At 39.9% G+C, this 26,216-nt stretch overlaps 6 protein-coding genes and 2 long non-coding RNA genes across 10 annotated transcripts in view; 4 read left to right on the top strand and 4 right to left on the bottom strand.

Annotated features, from left to right (window-relative positions):
• LOC111805897 lies at positions 1-2,271 on the top strand (the record flags this gene model as incomplete). Its single annotated transcript, XM_023691182.1, is given in 3 exon segments — positions 1-952; positions 1,048-1,291; positions 1,390-2,271. Coding segments are annotated over 3 exon segments (1,761 nt in total). The 3' UTR covers positions 2,126-2,271.
• Positions 1-5,707, top strand: part of LOC111805899 (dual-specificity RNA methyltransferase RlmN) — a 10,047-nt gene extending 4,340 nt beyond the window's left edge. The window contains exons 1-9 of one of the 2 annotated variants that reach the window (XM_023691184.1): positions 2,479-2,853; positions 2,986-3,062; positions 3,200-3,302; positions 3,461-3,558; positions 3,737-3,867; positions 3,972-4,080; positions 4,667-4,858; positions 4,951-5,087; positions 5,228-5,707. In XM_023691184.1, coding sequence (XP_023546952.1) covers positions 2,646-2,853; positions 2,986-3,062; positions 3,200-3,302; positions 3,461-3,558; positions 3,737-3,867; positions 3,972-4,080; positions 4,667-4,858; positions 4,951-5,087; positions 5,228-5,516 — 1,344 coding nt within the window. In that variant the 5' untranslated portion in view covers positions 2,479-2,645 and the 3' untranslated portion in view covers positions 5,517-5,707. Of the gene's footprint in view, positions 1-2,478; positions 2,854-2,985; positions 3,063-3,199; positions 3,303-3,460; positions 3,559-3,736; positions 3,868-3,971; positions 4,081-4,666; positions 4,859-4,950; positions 5,088-5,227 lie in introns of those variants that run through there. The other variant, XM_023691185.1, reaches the window with a different exon arrangement.
• An 11-nt stretch (positions 5,708-5,718) lies between these two features.
• Positions 5,719-8,031, bottom strand: LOC111805900 (equilibrative nucleotide transporter 1-like). Its single transcript, XM_023691186.1, has 2 exons — positions 7,277-8,031; positions 5,719-6,612 (listed from the first exon to the last, which is right to left on the bottom strand). The coding sequence occupies exons 1-2, from the start codon at positions 7,800-7,802 to the stop codon at positions 5,882-5,884; spliced, it is 1,257 nt and encodes a 418-aa protein (XP_023546954.1). The 5' UTR covers positions 7,803-8,031; the 3' UTR covers positions 5,719-5,881.
• A 431-nt stretch (positions 8,032-8,462) lies between these two features.
• On the bottom strand, positions 8,463-11,502 carry LOC111805898 (aldehyde dehydrogenase family 2 member B7, mitochondrial-like). Its single transcript, XM_023691183.1, has 11 exons — positions 11,328-11,502; positions 10,837-10,971; positions 10,550-10,692; positions 10,328-10,481; positions 10,004-10,233; positions 9,840-9,929; positions 9,567-9,740; positions 9,355-9,492; positions 9,130-9,267; positions 8,994-9,055; positions 8,463-8,909 (listed from the first exon to the last, which is right to left on the bottom strand). Exons 1-11 carry the CDS (start codon positions 11,395-11,397, stop codon positions 8,636-8,638), a joined length of 1,608 nt encoding a protein of 535 aa, XP_023546951.1. The 5' UTR covers positions 11,398-11,502; the 3' UTR covers positions 8,463-8,635.
• A 1,928-nt stretch (positions 11,503-13,430) lies between these two features.
• On the bottom strand, positions 13,431-15,631 carry LOC111805924. Its single transcript, XR_002816720.1, has 2 exons — positions 15,374-15,631; positions 13,431-13,633 (listed from the first exon to the last, which is right to left on the bottom strand). It is a non-coding gene; the product is annotated as an uncharacterized LOC111805924 (long non-coding RNA).
• On the top strand, positions 15,629-17,192 carry LOC111805923. The gene is made up of 2 exons (XR_002816719.1): positions 15,629-16,701; positions 16,787-17,192. It is a non-coding gene; the product is annotated as an uncharacterized LOC111805923 (long non-coding RNA).
• Positions 17,193-18,121: 929 nt separating this feature from the next.
• On the top strand, positions 18,122-22,442 carry LOC111805720 (potassium transporter 6-like). Its single transcript, XM_023690924.1, has 8 exons — positions 18,122-18,561; positions 18,662-19,154; positions 19,260-19,313; positions 19,902-20,162; positions 20,251-20,303; positions 20,528-20,651; positions 20,743-20,997; positions 21,119-22,442. The coding sequence occupies exons 1-8, from the start codon at positions 18,523-18,525 to the stop codon at positions 22,198-22,200; spliced, it is 2,361 nt and encodes a 786-aa protein (XP_023546692.1). The 5' UTR covers positions 18,122-18,522; the 3' UTR covers positions 22,201-22,442.
• A 73-nt stretch (positions 22,443-22,515) lies between these two features.
• Positions 22,516-24,315, bottom strand: LOC111805721 (protein RICE SALT SENSITIVE 3-like). Of its 2 annotated transcripts, none has more exons than XM_023690925.1 (7): positions 24,080-24,315; positions 23,946-23,999; positions 23,745-23,879; positions 23,559-23,679; positions 23,415-23,456; positions 23,270-23,326; positions 22,516-23,143 (listed from the first exon to the last, which is right to left on the bottom strand). In XM_023690925.1, the coding sequence occupies exons 1-7, from the start codon at positions 24,217-24,219 to the stop codon at positions 22,676-22,678; spliced, it is 1,017 nt and encodes a 338-aa protein (XP_023546693.1). In that variant the 5' UTR covers positions 24,220-24,315; the 3' UTR covers positions 22,516-22,675. The 2 variants fall into 2 exon arrangements, with proteins under 2 accessions (XP_023546693.1, XP_023546694.1); XM_023690926.1 differs by having other exon boundaries at positions 23,946-23,996; positions 24,080-24,314.
• Positions 24,316-26,216: the final 1,901 nt, after the last annotated feature.

Raw genomic sequence — 26,216 nt, 5'->3', positions numbered from 1 at the left:
TGGGCCTTTTTCCTGTGATTGCCTTCCGTTGGCAACGACCACTACCCCCATTTCTTGTCAATGAAAGCAACTGGGAGAAGCCGGAAACATTGAATTGTAACTAAGACGGAAGTAAAAGAATCTGGGAAAGCAAGTGGTTGGTTGTTTCTTGTAGTTCTTTGAAGTTGGAGAATGGCGAGTCTAGCACCGGGAGTTCTGGTGAAGCTTCTTGATGGAATGCATTCGGGGATGAAACCCACGAGCGATCACCGGAGCTCGTTGTTGCAGGTGACGGACATTGTGCCGGCGGATCTAGACGAGAAAAACCTGTGGCCGAAGCATGGCTTCTATATCAAGGTGTCGGATTCTTCGCACTCAATCTACGTGAGTCTGCCTTCGGATCAAGACGATTTCGTTCTGAGCAACAAAATGCAGCTAGGTCAATTCATTTACGTGGATAAATTGGAACCCGGGTCGCCCGTCCCAGTGGTGAAGGGCGCGAAACCACTCCCCGGGCGACATCCTCTGGTGGGAACGCCAGAACCGCTAATGGGTTTAAGGGAGAAAGGGGAGAAATGTGATGAAAAGTCAAAGGCGGCAAAGACAAATGTGTCAGGTCCGAGGCGGGGTTCTTGGGGAACCGGAAAAGGGCTGAGCTTGGGAGATGGGTATTCTTCTTCACCCATGATTCTGAAACCCATTCCGCTGGACTTTGAGCAGTGTACGCCCGTGAAGGAGCGTGCAGCTCCCAGCTCCCTGATGATGTCTCCCATGGTGAGGGGCAAGAACGGAATCCGGTCTTCCTTTGGCGGTGGGCTGTTGGCTAAACTCGAAAGCCCTGTTCCTGCTTCTTCACTGCTTAGGAAAAGCTGTGCTGTTCCCTGTGGATCGATGTCCAAATTCCCTAGAAGCAAGAGCGTGTGCGAGCGAGAACCAAGGATTTCACCACCAACTCCCTTCAACTCAGCTGTAGGTACAATACATTGTTGAACTCTGAAGTTGTCTTTTTGGCCTTGAAACATGTTTTTATGTTTTTGTCATTTTATTGTTTGGACCTCGTTGTTACAGCGAGGAAGAGCGCGACTCCACCCCCAAGGTTGCGAAATCAAAGGACCCCAGCTGCTTCTGCTTCCTCCCCAATGATGAAGAGTTCTGAGTCTGATGATAGCGCCACCACTCTTCCCATGAACTTACCTGGAAAACTCAGTATATTAGGGAAGGAAGCTGTGCAGCAGAGAGATACAGCGCAGAAGAATGCCCTCCAAGCCTTAAGAGGTGCTACTGCTACGGAAGCTTTAGTTAGATCCCTCAGGTACAGCTATACAGCTTAGTGTTAGATGTGTGTGTCAGTTTCGTTTTTCATCACTCACTCTTGCTCTAAGATGGATATTTTGTTGTATGTAATCGTAGGATGCTTTCTAGGTTGAGTAAATCGGCTAGAGCCGACGCTCCTGCCAACTGTTTCGACAAATTTCTTGAATTCCACCAGCAAATGATGCAGGCAGTGAGTGATATGGTGTCCATTCAAGCCGCTACTGAACTGGCTCAGAACCAGACTTCCAAAAAGCAGCAACAACAGCAGGAACAAGAATCTCCCTCCATACTAAGCGAGATCACACCCAACTCCAATAATCCAGAATCAAGTTTATCCCAAAGAAGGAGTGGGTTGTACAAATCGGTGGCAGCTTGCCCGGAGAGGAGCGAGCAGAAGAAGAGCAACTTTGGGAAGCAGAAAGCAGCAGCATTTGTTGGGAAATTAGGCTTGGGAAGTAGTCGTAGTAGTAGTAGTAGTAGTGGGGAGAATGATGAAAATGAGAAGCCGCCAATGGCAATGGCAATGGCAATGGCAATGACATCATGGTGTAGGTTGGGCGACACAATCAAACTGGCGAAGCAGATTGAAAGGGAAGCTGGAAAGTGGTTTATGGAGTTCATAGAGAAAGCATTGGAAGCGGGTATGAAGAAGAGCAAGGGAGCGGGAGACGAGGATGTCAGCAAAGTTCCTCAGTCTCTATTACTCAAGCTCATCAACTGGATGGAGGTACAGTGTTGTAACAATAACAAGACGACGGGGGCGGCAGTAGTTCTCCATCCCAGAGCCTCACAAATTGCTCGCAAATTAAGAATCAAGATCAAGAACCCTTGACTATTATTATTATTCTCAATTTCTCTTTGCTTTGCTTTGCTTGCAGCAACATGAATTCAATTCTTCACTCATTCTCCCCAATAATACTTGTCATTATCTAAATAGATTAAACAGATTTTCGGAATAAGCGAAAAGACTGTGATATAGATACCCTAATACCTCCTCTTCCCCCACTCAAAATACCCTAATACCTCCATCTCTGCATAATCAATAGTTTAGCCCTTACTAAAACAATTCATAAAAATTCTTTTATTTTGTATATATGGGTAATATTTGTTTAATAAAAGAATATTAATTAATAATATAAAAAATAGGATATGAATGATAATAATATAAAAACACTACTGAGAAACGCAGGTTCTTGAAGAGTCGAAGACCAACACTCGTTTATCCAGAGCCTCGATCTAGTTAATTTAGCTGTTTCCGTACCTAAAAAAGGGGGAAAACCCCCCAAGGGCTCTCAAATACGGTGGAAACTGAAACTAGAGCGCGAAGAAGAAGATAGGTTGGTTGCGTTTGGATGAGACGCCTGTTCTTCCCCAAGCCTTCCATGGCCTCCTCCATCCTTGCCCCATCCCACTTTTATTCCCTTTCTATCCCTTCCGCACGTCTATGTCCTCCGTTGCACCTAATTTCTTTCCTTTCTTCTGCTGGTCGCCGCTTTACGACTGCCTCTTCCGCATCACCTACGCCGTTATTTGCTCTTGACGATTCTTCACCTGATTTCTGTCAGTTCTTGAGTATCTATGCCTGTTTTCTTACATTCTTTTATTTGTTTATTCGACTACTTATCCTTCGATTCTGTACATTTTGTTGCCATTTACATTCGGATGATACTTTTGCGGTCTCTTTTCTTATAGCTATGCCTGAGAAAAAGGAAATCCTGCACACCGATTCCAAGATGCTTCTAAAGGGTCTGTCTTACACTGAACTTGAGGCAAGTCCCTGCTAAACTCTCTCTCTTTCTCGTTTGCGCTCATTCGTCTCTCCTTCTTGCGCGCTTATTGAAGAAGACCCTTTGCTCGGATACGCGCATCCTAATTTTTGTTTTTACCCGAACATATACGCTGATAGAAATGGGTTAAAGCTCGAGGATACAGACCTGGTCAAGCTTTAATGCTGTGGAAACGTCTTTATGGGGATAACGTTTGGGCTCATTCCGGCGATGAATTAGAAGGTCTTCTTGCTTTCTCAATTTATTTCGAATACCAGCCTTTCTTTACATTTTAAGGCTTTCATTGATAGCAGAATTTTTCCATCATCTGCTTTTTTCTTGTTGTAACTTGCAACTTATCTACTCAATCCAATTAATTTCTCCGTGCTGTCAAATCTTAGGTTTGAACAAAGATTTTAAGAAAATGTTGATTGAAAAAGCTGAATTCAGGGCGCTATCTTTGAGGGAAATTCTCCCTTCATCTGATGGAACGAGGAAGGTGTGTATAGTTACATTCTAGCAAGTGCTATATTATAATTATTCAATTTTCTTTACTTCTGGTTTCTTTGTGGGTTCTGGCTCCAGTGTACAAAATATCATTATACTTGGCTTTAGTTCTCTGCATTTGTGCTCCCAAGATTCGTCTGATTAATTGCAAAGCTCACAGGATATTACAGATTTTGTTCAATCTGGAAGATGGATTGATAATAGAAACTGTCGTTATACCTTGCGATAGAGGCAGGACTACTGTTTGCGTTTCAAGTCAAGTGGGCTGTGCTATGAACTGTCAATTCTGCTACACTGGCAGGCAAGCTTCAATTCTTCAATTTGATTAGATGCTATGCTTTCCGCATGATCTTAGTTGTAGTAAACAAGAATTTTCAGATTGTTAGTTTTCAATTCATTTTTCAGGATGGGCCTGAAGAGACATCTGACTGCTGCTGAGATAGTAGAACAGGCAGTTTTTGCGAGGCGTTTGCTTACTTGTGAAGTAGGGTTAATTACTAATGTTGTGTTTATGGTATGTTTAAGATCTGAAACTATCTAACATACAAGATGGAAAATGAAATATATGGAAAAATTATCTTTTTTTGGAATTTTGCTAATTCTTTCAACGTGGCTGATCTACCCTATGTCCAGTTTGTGGTTTATTTACCAACCAAGATTTCGCTATGGGTGCAAATTAGTAGATTTTTAAATCCGAAAGGAGAGAATATGGTTGGTAGTAACACCTTATCAGAGGGGTGGTCCTAGTTGGTTTGGCACTCTTACAGGAATAATTCTACCTTCTTTCAATCTGTGCCTGCAACGTTTTTTCATTTAATCATTGTAGACTATTCCAAGCCACAAGTCCTTTATGCATTTAGCTGGAACAAAATTTGCAGGCATTTCTAGCATTCTTAGTTTTCTTTCCTGATAAGATTTTTATCGTTTCTTTGTTTTATGTCATATTGAAGATTTATGCTTGGTTTTTTGGGTCTTACTGAATACCTCTTCTTTATCATTATTTTCATTATTAAAACCTGACATTTATAATGGTTGTCTCAGTGAGAACCATCATCTTTTTCCATGTTTTGATCAGAAAAACTGAAATTGAATGTTATTAGGGAATGGGAGAGCCGCTTCACAACATTGACAATGTCATTAAAGCAGCAAATATAATGGTTGATGAACAAGGCCTTCATTTCAGTCCTCGCAAGGTCACTGTTTCAACCAGTGGACTTGTTCCCCAGCTCAAACGTTTCCTTCATGATTGTAACTGCGCTTTAGCCGTTAGTTTGAATGCAACTACTGATGAGGTACATGCTTAACGGTTGACATTACTCTAATGTGCGAAATAAAAAATATATGAAGAATTCCCTTCTCTCACGTGGCAAAATAAACGTTGCAGGTTAGAAATTGGATCATGCCAATTAACCGGAAGTATAAGTTAGGCTTGCTTCTTCAGACTTTACGTGAGGAACTTCGCTGCAAACACAATTACAAGGTTCTTTTTGAATATGTGATGCTTGCTGGGGTTAATGACAGGTTATTACAGCTTCTATGTTTTGGACTTATTTATTGTTTAAACCGGAGCTGTAGATGATGAGTTCATTTTATCAAGTTTATCTTTACAATCATTCTAATCTTTTGTTTTTTGTATTAATCGGTTGTATTGTAACATGCAGCATTGAAGATGCGAAGAGGATTGTTGATCTTGTCCAGGGTATTCCATGCAAGATTAACCTTATTTCATTTAATCCACATTGTGGATCTCAATTTAGACCTACCTGCAAGGAGAAGATGATCGAGTTTCGGAATGTTTTGGCTGCAGCCGGGTTGACTGTTCTCTTGCGACTAAGCAGAGGTGATGACCAGATGGCTGCCTGTGGTCAGTTAGGCAAACCCGGTACAATTCAAGCTCCTTTACTCCGTGTACCGGATCAATTCCAAATGGCAATGAAATTGGCTCCCTAGACCCTACTTTGTTCATTCGATAAGGTGTAGAAACATTCACCCCCAGATTGAGAAAGTCATCCCTCACATCTTATCCCAAATTTTATGTCATTCTTCAGTTTCGCTTTTCAACTTGTACCTTATTTTTGGGATAAATTTTGAATTTGGTGGTTATTTATAACCAGTGATATGGGCGTGGTGAGTTTGACACTAATTTGCAATGTACTTGAACTTAACGACGATGTAGAAGTTGAAAACGTAGGTACTTTTCCAGTGTCTGATACATTGGGCAGAAAAACAATACTTGCTTTATAAACAAATTTGAAAGGAGAAACGACGAGGGTGAAACAATCCCGGTTTTGAGATTACACAAATAGAAAATATCACTAGATGATCCAAAACCAAGACAGAACAGAACCGGCCGCCAAACCGGTGACCAAGAACAGAACCATGACAACTCCTGCGGTTTCTGCGTGTTGCAACTGGACAATCTTTGGAGCCAACATCATGAGAACACTTGTCAAATAGCCATTAGTAAGACCCATCAGGCAAGTCAGCACCGTCACTGGAATCTCAGTTCTGAAGACTAGAGGACCGTGAAGACACGCAAAGAAGAGTGGAAAGAACAAGAGTCTCACGGCACATCCACCAATAACAATCTTGGGATTTTGAATAACATAAACTGAAGTGAGGGACTTGCCCACAAGATCGAACACGTTGTAGCCAGTAATAAGGAGAATCGGGTACCAGTCTTTGAGAATGGAAGAATGAACATCCTCAGTAATGTATCCTGGAAATATTGACAAAGTTACTATGTAGATAAGGAGAATCCCAAAGCCGTACCACTTGATCCTCTCTACTATCTGCCACAGCGTTGATCTCCATACCATCCCAGTCAGAGGCCCTTTTTCCTCTTCCTCCATGTTTGTAGCTTCTGCCTTCAAGTCCTTGTAATACTTCACCACAGGTAGCTTTTCAACCACATTGTACAATATTGTACATATAACCATCACTACAATGGAAACGGCGAAGTAAAGCTTTGCACTTTCTCTCAGCCCACTCGCATCTTGTGGGTATATTGATTTGGTTAGAATCCTCAAGAAAGAAACAAGGACCCCTGCACTCAAGTCAGCCAGCGGTTTAGTACAACCTCCATTAGTTGAGCTAACAGAAAAACAATTGCCTTATAAGATTCTTTGTTTACTAGCCCATCTTGACAGACAAAACAATTGATTTCATGTCATGGATCACAAGAAAGGGTAAGCAAGATATATAATTAGGCAACTTTGATAACAGATAGAGATTCTTGTTACCATAAAAAGAACTAAAACTTCCGGCCACATACGAAATCAAGACCCAGGAGAAGGCATCCAATGGAAGATGATGATTCAAGTAGACTTCTTTGTCTACTAACCTCTCTAAACCTAAACTCTTGAGCAGTTCATCTCATATTCATAGGTCATAACAAAAAGGCAAACGAGATATGTGAATCAAATAGTACACAAGAAAAATGCACCACAATCTTTCCAAGTTACAAATTTGTTACAAGTGGTCCAAACAATTAGCCTTATGTTTGCTACAAAGATCAGATACAAAATAATAACTAAAGAATGAAGGTAGAAAGTCTAAAACCACATTTATTTATTTATTTTTAAGAAAAAAGCCTCATGAATCGGAAAGTCATGTAGGTTCAACATCCAAAATCTGAATAATAAGAGCAAGCAATTTTAATCTCGACAAACAGCAATTGACATCTTACAATTACCAAAAGAAATCAATACCGGAACCGGCGGTGCCAGCCACAACAGCCTGCATGTACCTCTCCGGCAGCTCACCAGCAGAGCCAATCACCCCACCCTGCACGACGGCATCAGCAGCTCCACACAAGACCACCGATCCGATGGTCACATAGAACCCCTCGTACAACCCGACCCGGCCCTGAATGTAAACCACGTCCATAACTGGAACCACAAGCAGGGTCAGCACAAAAAGGACCAAACCCAGGTTGATCCTTAAATGTGCGTTAGACTTGTGGGAATACAAGATAATGAAGACGAGGCAAATGAAGGAAACCCCCATGTAAACAACAGCAAAGATGCGATCGACGCTTGCATCTGGGTAGAGATAGGAGAAGTAGTCAATAGCCGTGACAAAAGCGTTCCACGGAAGGAGGTAACCAAAGCCCAAGGTAAAGTAGATTATATAGGCCAAATGGAATGAATCTTTGGGAACCTTATTGGGTGTCGCAGCGACGGATGTAGTCTCCAGAAGAGAGGTCGATTCCGAATCTCCATCGGCGAGACCCATCGGAGATTCAAACAGTCCGGATCTAGGTAGGGTGAGTTAACGTGGGCGACACTGCAGAATAACTATGAATTGCGAAGTACAGCAATCTGGATAATTTGGGTCAACCTAACAAGATTAGGAATCTAGAACTAAAAAGAGGAGTGATCGGCGCGCTTTAGCTTTTGCCTTTGGCTTTGCATTTGCATTTGGGGAGTGGGGACTCGGCTCGGAGTCCTCAGCCGTGCAGGTATCAAACACCCACCACCCAATTATATTTACGATTCTTATCCTGCCGTGACTCGTCACATTCCATTACCTCCTGATCTCAGCCGTTCGTGTCCAATGGATGAACAGCTGAGATCCTTAGTTGAAATTAGTTTATTCCAACAAAAACTGCCGAGGGATTACTTGCGTTCTCTTGGTTTAGGTAAATATTATTCAATTGCTCTGGCGTCCCCCAAAACCGAAGGCATAATTGTATATTTCCGTTTCATCCGGAAGGCAGCCTTTAGGTTGCCTTAGCAAGTAATCTCCATTTTTATTAGAGAAGGCAATGAGCATAGGCAGCACCCTAACAATTCCATTGGCTACAGTTTATGAATCAATTTCTTAGAGATAAACTTCTTAGTTCAAAATCTCTGTTGTGCGAAAGAGAAAGAAAAGGAACGACTCAAGAAAGTATGATTATTATACTTATGGAATCTTGATTCTAAATTAGACATAGAAGCAGAAACAAGATTTGTGAAATAATGATTCATTTAGATTAAAACTGGCATACATTTTATTTTATTGGTGCCGATGTGAAGAAAAAGAAGGGGAAAAAGCAAGCATGGGGATCCATCCATCCATCCATCCTAAAGCCAAGCAGGGTTTTCCAAAGGAGTGACAACAGCCTTCACTTGCAGGTAATTGCTGAGGCTGTAAATGCCCTTTTCTCGCCCATGTCCGCTCATCTTGTACCCTCCAAAAGGAATTGCAGCATCAAATATATCAAAGCAATTGATCCACACAGAGCCGACTCTCAAAGCACGCGTCAGCCTGTTGGCTGTGTTGATGTTTTGAGTAAACACCCCTGCGGCCAGCCCATAGCGACTAGCATTTGCCCTCCTTATCACCTCCTCGATCTCTCTGCACTCACCAAAAAACTGAGTCAACCCTTATTCATCATATTCATTTGGAAGGACTCAAAATTAGAAACTAGTTTTCACTTACTTGTATTTCAAGATTGTCTGTACAGGACCAAAAATCTCCTCCCGTGCAATTGTCATGTCATCCTAAATACACAGAATGATGATGTTAGAAGGAGAATGCTTAAAATATTATAACAAGCTAACAAAAAGATACGGACCTTGACGTTTGAGAAAACTGTTGGCTGGACATAGTAGCCCTTGGAACCGAACCTCTCTCCTCCAGCTTCAAGAGTGGCTCCTCCTTCAATTCCAGATTTTATATATCTCAAAATCTTTTTGAATTGTTCCCCATCCACCTGTGCATCATTTCAGTCACAAACATGTTGGTTGAGTTGGGTCTAAAAGAAAGAAAGAAATACTGGTAACACAACTTGCTCCCTCACCTGAGGACCTTGCTCAATTCCACCTAGGAACGGATCACCAACAACGCGGTTCACAGCCCGTTTCCTTGCTTTTTCAATAAATTCATCATATACTTTTTCATGAACAAAAGTACGAGAACCAGCACAGCAACATTGTCCCTGTAAGAGAACATAATAGTTTTAGTGGAAGATGAATCTGGTTGTGACCATACCATCAATGTTGTTTGACGAACCTGGTTGAAGAAGAGAGCGAAGTGCGCCATCTCCACAGCTTTGTCAACATCAGCATCCTCACATACAATGAAAGGGGATTTTCCTCCAAGCTCCAATGTGACTGGCTTCAGATTGCTTTTTGCAGCTAGTTCAAGTACTACTTTCCCTGTTTCGGTTGATCCAGTAAAAGCAAGCTGGGAGAGCAAGAGATGTTTTATTTTATTTTTTATTTTTTTATTTTTAGAATAGACCTTCTCAATACAACCAACTATGAGTCTTGTAATAATAACTACCTTATCAACTTCCATATGACTGGCAAGAGCAGCACCAGCGGTGGGTCCATAACCGGAAACAATATTCAGAACGCCCTCAGGTAGTCCAGCCTGCCATTCAAAGATGCAATAGCTAAGCTTGATGTAAAGTAAAGAAAGAAGAGTTTTGATAATTGGGCATCTACCTCATGCAACAGCTTGGCCACATAGAGAGCAGACAAAGGTGTCTGCTCGGCTGTCTTCAGAACAATAGTATTCCCACATGCTAATGCTGGGCCAACCTTCCAAGCAAACATGAGCAGAGGAAAGTTCCATGGAATGATTTGACCTGCAACACCAATAGGTTCGTGCAAGGTCTGCACATTATACGAGCCATCAGCTGGAACAGTGAGTCCGTGAATCTTATCGGCCCATCCTGAGGTAAGTGTAGCGGATGCAGGTCTCATTAACACATTGATTGACAAGTCATGTTGTCCAAAAACTAAGCCCGAAACCTCGACAACACATACCGGCGTAGTATCGAAAGATGCGTACAAACATTGGGACTTCCAGTTTTGCTGACTGTTCGTATGTTTTGCCATTGTCCCAAGTTTCGAGTGCTGCAATTTCCTCAGCATTCTTTTCAACCAAATCAGCAAACCGCAAAATTATCTTTGATCTTTCCTGCAGACGAGTTTTGGATTAGCCTACAGTTTAGTAGTGGGGAAGGAGCAGATATATGATGAGCTCACATAAGCAGTCATCCTAGGCCAAGGCCCTTCATCAAATGCCTTGCGTGCAGCAGAAACTGCAAGATCAACATCTTTGGCGTCACCTTCAGCAACATTCGCAATGACTTCCCCAGTCCTTGGATCGAATGTAGGAAAAGTTTTTCCTGAATTCACAAAAACATAGTACATTTGGATTGACTTTCTAATTACTTAAAAAGTGTTTCTAAGAAGCACTTCAAATGTGGGCTCAAATCAAATCCATGATGGACATGAGAGTGGACAAATTTCAATGATTTGAGAAACTGTACCTGAGATTGAATCCAGAAACTGTCCGTTGATTAATAGCTGGGTGTAATTCACTTTCACGGATGGAGTAATCGGGGTTTCAACAGCAGCCGAAGTGCTATATTTGCCAGTTGTTGTGCCTCCCAAAGGCCTCCTCCCTGATCAAACAGAGTTCCAATCAGTTAACAGTTAAGGATCTATAAAAAGCAGGATTAGAAGAATGATGCAAAATAACAGAGGGGCATAAAAACAACATTCAAAACTCCAACTTTTCTCTTATCATAACATGCCCACTCATCACATCCGCACACAAAGGAAGGAGATACAGCTCTACCGGATCCATTGATTCGCTTCACGGACTTGTCAAAGATGAAAATTTTCATACGCTTTATTTATTTCTTTTTTTCCTGTAATCGATCGATCTCTCTGTTTGCGGATTAGAAAAACTGGAAAGATTTACCAAAAAAAGCTTAAAATTAAACATGATGACCGATTGTTTCAGTGTTTGTGTTACCTTTGGAAAGGAGAGCAGGCGAAGAAGCAAGGGAACGAGATAAGAGCGAGGATAGCCTCCGACCCGCCATGGCCTGACCGTGAAGAATCACCAAAAAAATCTTTCCTTTTGAAATAGTTACTCAATGAGAAAGCTCGGGGAGTGGGTGTTGAATGATTGCTTTTGCACTGTTTTTTTTTTTTTTTTTTTTTTTTTTTTTTTTTTTTTTTTNTAGTGTTTAGATATGATAAGCTTTAGTATTGACTCCCGACTTTACGTATTAGATCGACAATTCAAAATGAATGGTTGTGTATATTAAATAAAATATAACTGGCAGCGCTTTCGCATTTTCCCAAAAAAGGAAGGAAAAAAGGAAAGAAAGGAAAAATCTTGAAGTCTCCCATTTGATCGGTCGAAGAAACGTGAGGCATTCAGTCTGTGTGATCATGCGGTTGGAGGAGAATGGAAATGACAGCACACCACTGATGGAATGCCCACCAACCCAATGGAATCCAGATTTAGGAAGATACGCTCAAATATTAAATTTTGGGAATTCAATTACAAAGAGGTGAGAATGGAGGAAGCTATAGAAGAAGGGGTAAGAAGCTTAATCTGAAAACGGATCTTAAATCTTTCAAAACGTCACGCTGCAGTTGGAAACGTGTAACGGTCAAATCCGGCGCCGCGCATACGTTGTGCAGTCAACTTTCATGGCCATCGCCGTTGAAGTTGACGTATTTGGTTTCGATGCTTTTCACCCTCTACGTTACATTTACGCTCGATTCGGAGCTTTCTATGTTCATTGCCACTCCTCTCAGCCTCCTTCATCCTCATTCTCAAATTCACCTTCCTTTTACTCACATATTTAATTTCTTTGATTCATGTTTAATCTCTCTTAATTATACTCTTCTCTCCTTATTAACCCCCAACCACTGTAAAAAAAAAAAAAAAAAGGATTTTTTCTACTACAATTCTATCAAAATTTCATACCACCGGGACAGTTACAAATTAGAAAATGAACCCAATGTGGCCTGGTGGGTTTGCATTCACTTCTGCTCTCTCTGCTTTCGAACCCGTAGTGTCTTTGCTTTGCTTTGCTTCAAATTATTCTTCTGGAGTGTTTTACGTGCGGATAGGAAGATGCAGTTTATTAGTTATTTAAATGCACCAGCGTAGATCAGTATTCTCCGCTTGTTTCTGTCACTTGGTTATCTGTTTATAATATTACTTGCGTTCATAAAATTTATGTTTTTCTATTTTTTCGTTTGATTTGGTTGCTAATAATTGTATCATAGGTTCAGCCAAAATTGTCCATATGTTTAGCCTGAAATAATAATCCCTTTACAAATGTTATTGGTCCGTATTTCTAAAGGGTATGAAAACTCCCTAATACAAGCTTTTAAGAACAACCCTGAGAGGGAGATATGCTTAGCCTGAAATAATACGTCCCTTTAGAAATGTTATTCGTCCCTCTAGAAATGTTATTGTGAGATTCCACGTTGGTGAGAGAGGGGAACTAAACATTCTTAAAGGTATGGAAACCTCTCCCTAATACCACCATTTTAAAAACTTTGATAACAACCCTGAAAAGGGAAAGTCCAAAGAAGATAATATCTACGGGCGGTGGACACAAATGGTATCAGAGCTAGACATCGGATGGTGTACCAGCGAGGATGCTGGCCCCAAGGGAAGTGGATTGTGATATCTGGTTGGAGAGGGGAACAAAACATTCTTACAAGGGTGTGGAAACATTTCTCAGGAGCGTTTTAAAAACCTTGAGGAAAAATTCGAAGGAAAAAGCCCAAAAAGATAATATCTGCTGGTGGTGGGCCTAAGCCGTTAAGTTATTGGCCCCTGGATTGAATAGATGGGTGTATTCCAAAATTTGTAATTTGCTAATGGTTTTGTCCGTAGCTGAGGACAGGTCCACAGTTTAATTTGCATTTTCTTTTTGTCAGTTCACCTAAGTAGTTTGGATTGTCCTCTCTCTTGGGCAGTGGCGGATGTTCTTATTGGCCCTTCTTTGATGTGTATTGAATATTGTCACGGAAATACATAATCTTCAAGCCGTGACTAACATGAAATATGACATGTAGTGTATAAACGAGAAATTGAAGGAAAACATTTATTTCAAAAGAATTTCATTCATTTTGTAAGAAAAACGTATCTTTACTAAAAGGACATAAGTGTCCAGGTAAAAACAAGAAAAGAAACATTAGAGACAAAGTGTACTATTCAGTAAACTAGACAGATGCCCCGGGACACGCTTCCTCTATGACAACCCACATCGATCAACGCGCCCTCTCTTGACTCGACGCCTCATGTACCTGAAAAAAAAAAAGAAGGTATAACAGTAATGAGTATAAAAATTGTACTCAGTAAGCCTCAGTAAGCCACAGTAAGCCACCTATTTGTAGGCTCTTGTCGCACCCTAAACTTAGCAAACGATCACGGACTTTCCTTTGGCTCTAGAACAACTGATTTTGGTCTTATCTCATTAGGGCTCCCCCTTGGAACTTGTCCCTTCGGACTTCTTTGGTTCTTAGACCTTTTATTTATACCCCTAGAGTTCCTGTTATGCTAACCTGTGTTGGACTGGTGCCTTGCGAGTGGCTACCTCGGCATGGGTATGAGATTACCTGGGGTCTCGCCTAGGAAGTGAGCTGCAACCCCCTAGTCCCATGATAATCCCCCGGTATTTGGGAGGGCTACCTCCCCTATTCCATCCAGCTAAATGGTCAATTACGACGTGGGTATCCCGTTTCCCATACTAAACGGCTATCGAGCAGTCGAGTCCTGATCAGGAACCCGCTGGTCCTCCACGAAGCTATATCACCATCCACACACAAGTAGCCTAAGGGTACTCTAAAGGTGTTTCATGTGCCGTGATGGTCTGTTAAACTAATAGGGAAAGGTTAAGTCTATTCCTTGGTGGCTTGTCGCTCTAACCATAAATCTCTAGACTTAATCATAAAAGTGGCCATGAAAATTAAATGAGTGTGTACATAACTATCCTCCAACATCATCAAACAATTTTCATGGAAAATAAACATACAAGCTCAATGGGGTGATAACGTCCATTAACTCCCGGAGCGCAGATTTCACAAATTTTCATCCTCCTTTCAGCATAGAATATCCATATAATAGTAAGCCGAAACTTAAAACATAACAACAATACTCAGATAATTCTCATAATCATTCACATAATGCATCCTACTTTAATAATCAATTACCTACATACTGTCACGGTAAACTACGACCTAAGATAATTAAACTAGCATGCATACATCCCAAGCGACTTCTACAAGTATTACTTCCTAGAATTCCGTGTGGTGACTTACCTGGATGATGCGTGCCCTCTTATGCAGCGTTTCCACACAAATTTGGCGTATCGAAAGGCGGTGATTTTTCCTCAATTAGATCCTATTTCATATAAAATGGGTTTAGGATTGGAATCAAGAGGAAAATAGGAAAACAGAAGTCGAACGGCCAAAAATAAGATTACACGCGCTTCCACGCGCCAGCCACGCTCCGGGGAGTAACCACTCGCAGGTTACACGCGCGAGTGTCACGCGCCAAGAGTTTTCTGCAGTCGCGGGTTCGGTTCGGACGCAGTGGCTCGGGTGGACCGCGGGTCGTCGGTTCAGTTTGGTTCGCCGCGCGGGTCGGGTTGCGTTGCCGGGGACGCGTGTCACAAAGAGGCTGAGCCGCGTTTTCCCAGGCGGCGCTCGACGCGTGTCCGAATGTGATTGGCGCATGTGGCCCTCTAGATGATTGACACGTGGCACGCCGGCGGCTTCTCTCCTAGCAGAAAATCAAGTTTTTCCGAGGTTCTCTATGTTTCGATTCTTAATCCTCAACAAAGTTTTAGATATCTATCAACTTACCCAATATTTTTTTTTTTTTTTTTTTTTGTTTGAGTTATGAGCGTTGGAAGGAGGTCCGGTAACATCTTTACCGTTCTTGTAGGACGTTTTCGTCCGATTTCCTCACCAAATCAGCTGCGAATATTCCCCCTACTCCTAAACAAAAATCTCAGATCTGGAAGGTATAGTTCGAAATCTTACCTTGCAGGTTTTCTTTCTGATCTTGACGAAAGAGGAGGAAACCTCAAACACCAGTTCTTACTTCACTCCGAACTCCAGAGAGCAGGTCTTAGTAGAGATGGATTCCGTCGGCGACTCTCCCATGAAAAACTCCAGCAGTTTTCTCTCTCAATCCTTCTCTCTCACACTATTCTTTTGCAGGAAGGACCTTCAACACCCCTATAATGGGTTGAGGGGTAAAATGTTAATTTTGCCCCTCGGCCGTTTTTTTTTTTTTTTTTTAATTTTTTTTTNATACGTTACAAATATTTATTGAATTGGGCACGCTTTTTATATCTCTCTGTGAATTTCTCAGCTTGCTTAGTTGATGCTGATGTAATTTAATTCAACATTCATTTAGATCTATTGCCAACAATCAAATTTCAGGGTAGTTAGTAAATGGAGAACAAAATAGTTGAGAAGACCCCTTCTTGTGTTTTTTCGTTGAAGTGACATGAGTTCATATGAACATTGTTAAAATTGGTATTTCACTCTTTAGTTCAACATTCATTTAGATCTATTGCCATTCTCAATTTGCATGCGATTATCACATTCTTGCACACTCTCTATTGCAGGCTATGGCTTCAAATTCAAATGTGGAGCCTAGAAGTAAGAAATCCTGTGATATTTTCTTGGCCTGTAATAGATCTGTCTTACGGTGGTTATGGATGTGTTCTTACATCCTTTATTCAAACTTCAAAGAGGGGGAGTTTTGTGGAAGTCAATTTTTTGGGTAACTTTATGGGACATCTAGCTCAAGAGGAGTTGCATACATCTTTGGGATACATCTTTGAGATGGAAGGTCTAACAAGTATCTTAGTTAAAACAAATGTGGGTCTTCATTATAATCTTTCCTGCAAAATAAACAGGACAAATATGCTGTGAACATTATAATTTTTCCCCCTTAGCTGTATATCCACGTGTCACACTTCATATTGGCGATGGTAGTCAGCTATGCTTAGTTTTTTCTCCCTAGCCATGGACTTCTGCTTGGATTCTTCTTGCTTTTAAACGTTTACAGGAGTTGCATTTTTGAAGGCTGTCCCGAAGGGACTTATGATGCTATTATAGTGGATTCTTCTGATCCCATAGGTAAACTATCTGCCTGAGGGTATCTTTTCAAGTTGTAATTTTTTAGTGCATCTTCAGGTCCTGCACAACAGCTTTTTGAGAAGCCATCCATCTTTGAATCGGTAGCCAGAGCTCTTGGACCAGGAGGCGTTGTGTGTGCACTCAGGCAGAGTACATGGCTTCAGATGCACGTTATTGGAGACATAGTGGCAAACTGTCGCCAAGTATTCAAAGGCTCGGTAAATTATGCATGGACTACAGTTCCAACATATATCCTGGGCAAGCATTTCCAGATGATTATTAACTACTCTTTTCTGCTTATAGAGATAAGATGTGATCATCATATCTGGCTGCAACGTTTCCACAACTTTTGGCCAGAAGGTGTTGTTGATTCAATAGCAAAAGGAGGATTGGTTTGGGTCTTCATTTTCAACCAAATGCCTTGTCTACCAACACATTTTACCACCACTAGAATTAGGCGTTTTATTAATTTCTCCGCCAGAACCAGACGACACCCTAGACAAGCTTAAGAGAAATCTATCTCAAGGGCCTCCAGTTTTGATTTGCACCTTTTGTATAAACTTTACCAATATCAAGAATTATTAAGATAATACGTGAAAAAATAACTGTGGCCTAAAAAACGAAGGTCATCGTCACCCAGCACGCCAAATCTTTGTATATATTATTACACAAATACATTACACAGGAATAAAATATGGCTTCGACTTCAGTGTTGTCTGGTTCTAATATTTGTTTATGCATTTCAACAGCACAAACTTTAATATAAAAATAAGGAAAGGGCACGCCATTGCATGAGAATATATATATTATGTTATATGAAGTGGATAAGCTTTGATATATTATAATGGTGGGTTTCCATGTCACAAGCCATACATATATGACACTTGTCATTGATGATCAGGATTCACGAAGACGGAATTTTATTTTAAGGAATCAATGTCCGAACACAATACAAAAACCAACCACCTCACTTTAAAAACAAGAATAAAAAATAAAACCCATATGAGATCCACGTCAAAAAATTAGTTCACCAAATCAACATTAATAATATGTTTGTCTATTGAACTCGCAAGATATAAATGTCTACACAATCAATAGACTACAAAAATTCAGTTAATCAAAAGCGTCTCCCTCTCAACATTGCTTAGCATAACAACAAAATTAAATCAACATTATTGGGGTTTTGTCGAGTTCCCCGATGAGAATTGTCGGTGAGAAATGTGTGTGTGAGAGAGGTTTGATGGAGAGAGGAGGAAGAACAAAGAAGATGAGGGAAAAGCTTAGTCAACTTTGTTCAAAATTCAAACTACGGATATGACTACTAATATTATGAATCCATCTAAAACTGACGCTTTAGTTCTCTCTTACCTTGCATACATATGTGTTCCCTTTTTTTGAACTAAAAAAAGAACAGAAAAAATGTGTTCTCTCTTACCTTACATACATATGTGTTCCCTTTTTTTGAACTAAAAAAAGAATAGAAAAAATGTAATTCTTTAATTAATACACTAATTCCTATTGTAAAAATTGAAGCTTGAAATGAGTAATTATGTTCTCTCCTACTGTCAAAAACATAATTACTCAATCAATCGCATAATAAAGATTATTTATTAGATATGAGTTTAGTTGATCTCACAAGAATTTGGAAGTTACGTCAGCTTCCATCCACTCAATTCGCTCGCTCCAATTCCCATTAGAAGGTTTCCAGAATTCATAGCAGTCGGGCGAACTTCTTAGGGACCTCAAAACTTGATTACCCTCGCTCTAAAACCTCTAAACCATCCTCCCGCTGTGTCTTTTCGTGTTTGCCTTTTCTGCCTTGTCTGAATTCGTGGTGGTTCACCTGCTTTTCTATTTTCAATTAAAACCCACGTTTATTATCTCATCTCTTTTCCAAACATTTTCCCCTCCTTTTTAAATTAATCTCTCTCCATATTGATTGATATTCACGTTCCTTGCTGCATTCGCCTAACTTCTTATCTCAACAATTCGGTATTCTCTCCAACCATGGTCTTGTTCAAATTTTGAGCCCTCTGCTTATGGATCTGGAAACTGGGGTTTATCCCAAGTATGCTAAGGTGAGCTAAAAATCTCTCAACTCTGCATTAATTCCTAATCTCCACAGTTTCTGAATGAGAATCCATCTTAGTTTCTAATTTACCCTCCCTTTAATTGCAGAAGGATTCATGGAAGACAGTTCTGACTCTAGCTTTTCAGAGTCTTGGGGTCGTCTATGGTGATTTAAGCACCTCACCTCTATACGTGTATAGGAACACTTTTGCTGAAGAAGACATTGAACACTCGAAGACCAACGAAGAGATTTACGGCGTTTTGTCGTTCATTTTCTGGACCCTAACCATTGTCCCTTTGCTCAAATATGTATTTATTGTGCTCAAAGCAGACGATAATGGCGAGGGAGGGACTTTTGCTCTCTACTCATTGTTGTGTCGACACGCCCGAGTCGGCTGGTTGCCCAATGTTCAAGCGGCAGACGAGGAGCTGGCTGAGTACAAGAAAGAAACCATAATTTTGCCACCCAAAAAAAGCTTTGCATCTAAGCTGAAATCCACGTTAGAATCGCATAAGGTATTGCAGACACTTTTGCTCATTCTGGCTTTGATCGGGACGTGTATGGTAATTGGCGACGGCATCTTAACGCCTGCTATTTCTGGTATTTATGGCATTCCCTTTCTTGGTTGTGAGTTTAAGAAACAAACAAACAAACGACGTAGGGTATTCGTTTGTAACTAATTGGTCTTGTTTTGGACTGTCGTAGTTTTTTCTGCTGTCTCTGGACTGGAGTTCACGATGTCAAAACAGCATCATAAATGTAAGATTTAAAACCTTGCTCCATTTTTGGATCACCATCACTTTGTTTGCCATTGAACCAGTGGTTGAATGTATTATAGTATTAATGTAATTAATTTTACCATAATCCATCTGCTCAAGCTTTTGGTTTGATTGGTGTTGAACATGATATTAGAGCTTTGAACCCTTGCTAATATTGATTTTCACTTGCTGGCCTTTTATACATTTCTAAGCTCACAAGAGAGGGGGAATGTTAAAATCTTGATATAATTAAATTTGTTAAAACACAACAGCTTTAAAACTTTGAGTTTATTGGCGATTTAACAGAAAGATGGTGACGAATTTCGCTCTGTTGGATTCATCTCTGACAAAGTAAAAGCTTGTAGATTTTACAGTGTATTTGATTTTGAATTCCAATGTATCGTGAAGGTTTCCTTCTTTTGGAAAATTTTGTTAATGCCTGAAGTACCTACTGTCACTAGTAGATACATGTATGTAGTGACCCTTCAACACCTACTGCAGCCGTGCATCTATAAAATGTTATTCGAAGTTCATTAGAACATGCTTGATCCAGGCAAGAGTTCCTTTTCAAACGTTGATATTATCGCAGATGTGGAAGTTCCAGCTGCGTGCATCATACTCATAGGCTTGTTCGCCCTTCAACATTATGGAACGCACAGGGTTGGGTTCTTGTTTGCTCCTATAGTTACAACATGGCTTCTGTGCATTAGTGCAATTGGTTTATACAACATCATTCACTGGAATCCTCATGTTTATCAAGCACTTTCTCCTTATCATATGTTCCTATTCTTGAAGAAAACAAGGAGAGGAGGTTGGATGTCACTAGGAGGGATTCTACTTTGTATAACTGGTAACCAATGGTGATACAATTTTTGAAATTCATCCTTTCAGAGGCAGAATGTTCCGTTAGTTTATGAAATGTTGTTCGACTCTTCCAGGTTCAGAAGCCATGTTTGCTGATCTTGGACACTTTTCACAATCATCCATCCAGGTAACTGGGTATCTCTGGTTTGGTTTCAGATTTTGAAGAATCATAACGTATTGGCGTTTGGTTCTAAAATGAATCCTGATTGAGATCTATATTGGTCTTGTTTGAAAAAAAAGAAATATTCTCGTAATGACTGTATCTGCGCAAGTTCATCTTCAATCTGTATGTAATTGTTCGTGTAAATCTCTGATCTGAAGAAGCTTCCTTTGTCAAATAATTTGTGACAGATTGCATTTAGCTTTATGGTGTATCCATCTTTGGTTTTAGCTTATATGGGGCAGGCTGCGTATCTATCTCAACATCATTCGATACCAAATGATTATCGAATTGGATTCTATATATCTGTTCCAGGTACTTTTAGTTACTTTACATGATATTTATGTAATATGGTTGCTTCCAGCTGATCTGATCTGATCTTAGGTGCTTCTTATTTATTGTCCAGAGAAGTTACGTTGGCCTGTTCTAGTAATTGCCATCCTTGCTGCTGTAGTAGGAAGCCAGGCCATCATCACTGGAACTTTCTCGATTATTAAGCAATGCTCTGCTTTGAATTGCTTCCCCAGAGTCAAAATAGTTCATACATCATCTAAAATTCATGGTCAAATTTATATCCCTGAGATTAATTGGATCCTGATGCTTTTATGCTTAGCCGTTACAATTGGTTTCAGAGATACAAAACGTTTGGGTAATGCATCAGGTATGAAACCACAATTAATGATTGCTGGGTGTTGCCTCTTCTTGGAGATACACTTGGTTCCATGATTTTAAGGCTAAATGAGCGTGCTGGTTTTATATATTTATTTGTTTCGGTGAAACAGGCTTGGCAGTAATCACGGTGATGTTGGTGACGACCTGTTTAATGTCGTTGGTCATTGTGATTTGCTGGCACCAGAGTGTTGTCCTAGCAATTTGCTTTGTGGTCTTCTTTGGGTCAATTGAAGCCATGTATTTTTCAGCTTCTCTCATTAAGTTTCTAGAAGGAGCATGGGTTCCCATTGTGCTTGCCGTGGTCTTCATGGTTATTATGTATGTGTGGCACTATGGAACGCTGAAGAAGTATGAATTTGATTTTCAAAATAAGGTCTCAATGAATTGGTTGCTTAGTGTGGGATCCAGTCTAGGTATTGTCCGAGTCCGCGGGATTGGCATTGTGCACACTGAACTTGTCTCAGGGCTTCCAGCAATGTTTTCACACTTCGTGACCAACCTTCCTGCGTTCCACCAGGTGGTGGTTTTTCTTTGCATCAAGTCTGTTCCAGTCCCACATGTTAAACCTGAAGAGCGGTTCCTAGTTGGTCGAATTGGAGCCCGTGAGTACAGGTTGTACAGGTGCGTTGTGCGATATGGATACAGAGATGTGCACAAGGATGACACCGAGTTTGAAAAAGATCTTGTATGTAGTATAGCTGAGTTTATAAGATCACAGAAGGTGGAATCCAGTGGTTGCAATGCTAATGCAGAGGATGATATTTGGAAGGAAAATGAGAGAATGACAGTAGTTGGAATGTGCTGTACGCATAGAGACGGAATTCAAATGCAAGAGGATGATGATGAAGAGTTGGGGGAGACGTCTGAGCATAGGGAAATAATGTCACCACGACGTCGGAATCGTATCGTCCGGGCACCCAGGAAAAGGGTGAGGTTTATTGTGCCGGAGAGTCCAAAAGTTGAGGCAACAGCAATGGAGGAACTGCAGGAGTTGATGGAAGCAAGGGAAGCAGGAGTTGCTTACATATTGGGTCAGGCGCATACTAAAGCAAAGCAGGGATCCAGCATGCTACGAAAGCTTATAATTAATTATGGGTATGAATTGTTAAGGAGGAATAGCAGGGGACCCAGTTACCCCCTCAATTTACCTCATGCGTCTACTCTTGAGGTAGGAATGTTGTACCATCTCTGAAAACCCACACCCACACCCACACCCACCTAAAATCTCTATTAATTGTACATCTTGTATCATCTTACTCGCTAAATCTTTACACTTGTATATACCTTGTTTGAGTTTTCAATCTCGTCCTTTCCAACTACCATTTAATTCTTATGTTGCCCCACCCAATGATACCTCATAAGAACCCGACCATTCTCAAATAAATGTACATTATCTTGTATATTGTTAATAAATATTTAAGAAGAAAGTGTTTAGAAATATTTTACCCTTGCCTTAGGCTCAAAGTGATTTAAGAGAATTGTTTTAGATAAAGAACAAGTCCTATCGTGTCAGAACCTATTATAATTATTTTTCTAGTATATATTTGAATGGAGATTTAACAACTTTTCCCGTTTAAAATCTCTTTTCCAAAGCTGCACAGGGGAAAAATGGTGGGTAATGTCAACAATGTAAATAGAACTATAGACATGCATGCATGTCATAGCAGCTAAAATTCTTGATTTTGACAATGATAGCGATAAGGCGGCGAGATGGAAGTGCTGGTCTCATCCACATATAACTCTTGGTCAATCTCTTCCTTGGCCACCTTTTCCATGGATATGGACTGTAATTGCCTCTGTTGTAGTGGCAGTGATGACTGTGAGCTGAGCGGCAGCGGCAGCGGCAAAGGCACCACCGAAGGTAGCTTTGAAAGGAGAGCCTCAAGGCTGCTCATGGAGGGAGTTACTCTGATCAATTGATGGTTCAAGTACGAGTGGCCATCGTAAAGCTCATATCCAGGGTTTGCTCCTCCTCTTCCAGAGAACTGCCATATATCTGACTCGCCAGACCCATCGACCAGCTTGATAGGACATACCGACGACGACGACGGATGTGGCAAAAGCACACCCGGAATCCTTTCTATATAGTGGAATTTCTTTCTTAAAAATACCACACAGCTCAAATCTTCAACCACCTTTAATATGTAGTGAACAGGAAAGTAAGTACATATATGTTACTAACAAATTAGAATCAGACTGGCAATCATTAATTTTTATCCCTCAAATTGTGTAAATATATAATTTATAAGTAGAGAGAGAACCTTGTGAATAGCTCCTAATTGAACAACTCCTTCCCGAACCGCTATAAGAGCTATGGTCTGCAACACAATGGGTTTAATTAGCAAGACCAACTAAGGGTGTCAGAAATATTAGATCTAACTAACCTCCTGGTTTGGTCAACTATACCTTTATGCCCGACTGAAACTGCGCCTCCCAAGTTCTAGGTTGCTGTAAAATCATGCATGATTCTTTTAATTACTTGAAGAGGCACAAAATGGGAAATTAATAAACAACACAACAACAGAGATGGTTAATTAAAATAATTAGTACTATGTCAGCTGAGTGGTTATTGTGCCACGACGACGACGACGACAACAAGCTTATTTCTTGATCATTTGGTTCACTGTAAATCCACTTATGACTATGATCGGCCGCGACTTTTCCGATTAAACTGTGAATGGTAAAAGAATTAGAAGAAATTGATTGAATTGGTTTGAATTTGTTACAACAACTTACCCTTCTCCGTAACTATAGATCTCATGCGACATCTTAAAGAAGAGATCTGGTTGAAGTCCCTGACAATTGGCAATATAGCTGGCTGACGATGAAGTGGCGGCGAAGTTGCAGAAACCATCTTCCCAGACTAGTATCCTGCCATTTCTCAACGTTTAGACATATAATTAAAAATTAAGTGCGCACATAAACTGCAGTGTGTACCAGTTTCTTCTGTTCCCTCTTGATCTGTCATAACCGCCTTGAGCATCCCATCTGCTATGAACACCAATGCAAGTAATGCATTTTATTATAGTAATTAGGATACTAAAAGTGGAAGCCATTGGTTTTGGGCTTACTTGGGTGGAGGGTAATTTCTTGGCAGTATCCTCCAAAACACCGCATAAACCCACTGAGAGTTTTCATGGACGCACAGACTTCTCAACGTATGTTGAAGAAGATGACTCACAGCTAATGGGCTTACAACATGTTCTTCCATCACACTTGCAAACCTTAATTACTCTCTTTCTCTCTCTCATAGACAGCAAAAATCAAACAACCCAACCTCCTTTATATAACCAAATCTCTCTCTCTCTCTCTCTCTCTCTCTCTCTCATAGAAACTCACACACACACACACACACAAAACAAATGAATTATTAGATTATACTGTATAGTACTCTTTGTTGATTTCCAACATTCGTATCCCCCTCTATCTATAATCCTAAGTCCAGCTAACAGTTAAATATTACTCTTTAACTAACTGATAGCAGAAACACAGTTTTCTGGACTTTGTAAGTGTTTAAAAAAATATTTTAAAGTAAAAAACCTGAACAAATTACCATAATCATTAATTAAGTTGTTTGTTTCCTAATTATTAATTTGGTGACGCATGTAGACTTGACGTTTTTAAGGAGACACAAGTTCATTCAGTAGTTGGTCTCATGCATACTTAAGGAAATGTATTGGGAAGCTGTGTTAATGGTAAATTTGGGTGATATTCCAGTGTAAGCGCCAACAGCTTCCCCAATGAATGATGAGCAAGGCAACCCCCCCACTGCTTTTCATTTACCCAGCCTGACAAAACAAAAGTTTGTCAGCCATTTATTTTGTCCCTTTGACTATCCCCATCACTCTATTTCCTCCTTTTAAGAAATCATATATTAGATTGAAAAATGGGAATATCTACTCTCTTCACCCAAAATACGTAGTTTTACTTAATTATCACTCATTTAAGCTTACTTTCAACCCTTTACGGAGATTAATCGGAGTATCCTTTTTTGTCATATCTCTTGAACTAAAAATGGAGTAAATTAATATATCATCCTTAATGCCTTATGCCTTATGCCTTAAAAAAATTATTTTTTTGGGAGCTTATCTAATAATTTACAGGTTCTTATTTAATAATGTATACATTTATATATTATATCTTGTATAATATATAATAACATATACATATGCACCAGACTCTCCCATTCTTTCCCATGTCGTATTTGTTTGTTTTTAAAATGCTTTTATATTGCTGTGGAATGTTCGGATACATCGTATTTATAATTTATAACTTAAATCAGCTTAAATATTATATCATTATAGTGTGTTTTGTTTGAGTGATTGAAATGCCTTGTCTAATAAGTACAATCATTTCATTTCCATTATTGTAAATTAAGTCTCACATAAAAATTTAAAAATAGAATCTGAAAAGTAATTGTAAAAATAACTAAAGTTTGAAGATAAGCTCATGATTTAGTTGTTAAAACTGATGCAAAATCTTGGTTTCCAAAATACAAAGAAAATGAAACATGATTGGTTTTTAAAAGATTTAAAAAGGGAGAAAAAATTTGGAGATAAAAGATAAGGTTGGGCGGTTTGGGGACATGAAAATATAGTGGAATTTTAACTTGCACCAAGAAAAACTCCAGGATACATCACGTGAAGGCATTATTGGTGACCATATTGGTGTACAAAAGCTAGTGGACCTGTCCATAAAGCCAACAGGAGAAAAGGGAAAATGAGAAATAATGGAAAGAAAAACACTTGCCTTTTAAGTACTGTAACCTAACATTTCACTGCAAAAAATGCAACCCCTTTCACCACCTCCAGTCCTTGACTCCGTGCTCCTGCAATCTCGCTGTTTTCTTCGCCCCCAACAAAACCAAAATTTCATGCTTGTATTACTCAGTAATTGCACCAAAATTTTATTTTCTAATAAACTTTTGTTTAAACATATGTGTCAATCTTGAGGTGGGTTTTAAATGAAAACATGTGTCAATTAATCAAAATTGAAAATTACATAAAATATGATTAAAAAAATATTTATTCTAACTCATTTTTTGGCCACATTTTTTTTCTTCACCGTTTTAGTCTAAATACAATCTCTAGTAAATATAGTTTAGGGTTTAGGGTTTAGGGTTTAAGGGTTTAAGGGTTAAGGGTTTAGGGTTTAGGGTTTANAGGGTTTAAGGGTTAAGGGTTTAGGGTTTAGGGTTTAGGGTTTAGG

This window comes from Cucurbita pepo, chromosome LG11, assembly GCF_002806865.2.
Source record: "Cucurbita pepo subsp. pepo cultivar mu-cu-16 chromosome LG11, ASM280686v2, whole genome shotgun sequence".
Classification (NCBI taxonomy): domain Eukaryota; kingdom Viridiplantae; phylum Streptophyta; class Magnoliopsida; order Cucurbitales; family Cucurbitaceae; genus Cucurbita; species Cucurbita pepo.
This window is presented reverse-complemented; position numbering and strand designations above follow the sequence as displayed.

Bases quoted from the DNA above. Each gene is read 5' to 3' on its own strand.
- LOC111805720 (XM_023690924.1), top strand. From the start codon at position 18,523: ATGGATCTGGAAACTGGGGTTTATCCCAAGTATGCTAAG. The intron at 19,314-19,901 runs GTAAGATTTAAA...ATATTATCGCAG, and splicing joins GTCAAAACAGCATCATAAAT to ATGTGGAAGTTCCAGCTGCG. The intron at 20,304-20,527 runs GTAACTGGGTAT...AATTTGTGACAG, and splicing joins TTTCACAATCATCCATCCAG to ATTGCATTTAGCTTTATGGT.
- LOC111805898 (XM_023691183.1), bottom strand. From the start codon at position 11,397: ATGGCGGGTCGGAGGCTATCCTCGCTCTTATCTCGTTCCCTTGCTTCT. The intron at 9,056-9,129 runs GTCCGTATCTTT...CTGTGTATTTAG, and splicing joins CAGTTTTCTCAAACGTCAAG to GATGACATGACAATTGCACG. The intron at 8,910-8,993 runs GTAAGTGAAAAC...TGGTGAGTGCAG, and splicing joins CAGACAATCTTGAAATACAA to AGAGATCGAGGAGGTGATAA.
- LOC111805721 (XM_023690925.1), bottom strand. From the start codon at position 24,219: ATGGAAGAACATGTTGTAAGCCCATTAGCTGTGAGTCATCTTCTTCAA. The intron at 23,680-23,744 runs GTAAGTTGTTGT...TACCATTCACAG, and splicing joins ATCTATAGTTACGGAGAAGG to TTTAATCGGAAAAGTCGCGG. The intron at 23,144-23,269 runs GTTCTCTCTCTA...TACATATTAAAG, and splicing joins AATTAGGAGCTATTCACAAG to GTGGTTGAAGATTTGAGCTG.
- LOC111805900 (XM_023691186.1), bottom strand. From the start codon at position 7,802: ATGGGTCTCGCCGATGGAGATTCGGAATCGACCTCTCTTCTGGAGACT. The intron at 6,613-7,276 runs GTATTGATTTCT...ACTTGAGTGCAG, and splicing joins GGCTGGCACCGCCGGTTCCG to GGGTCCTTGTTTCTTTCTTG.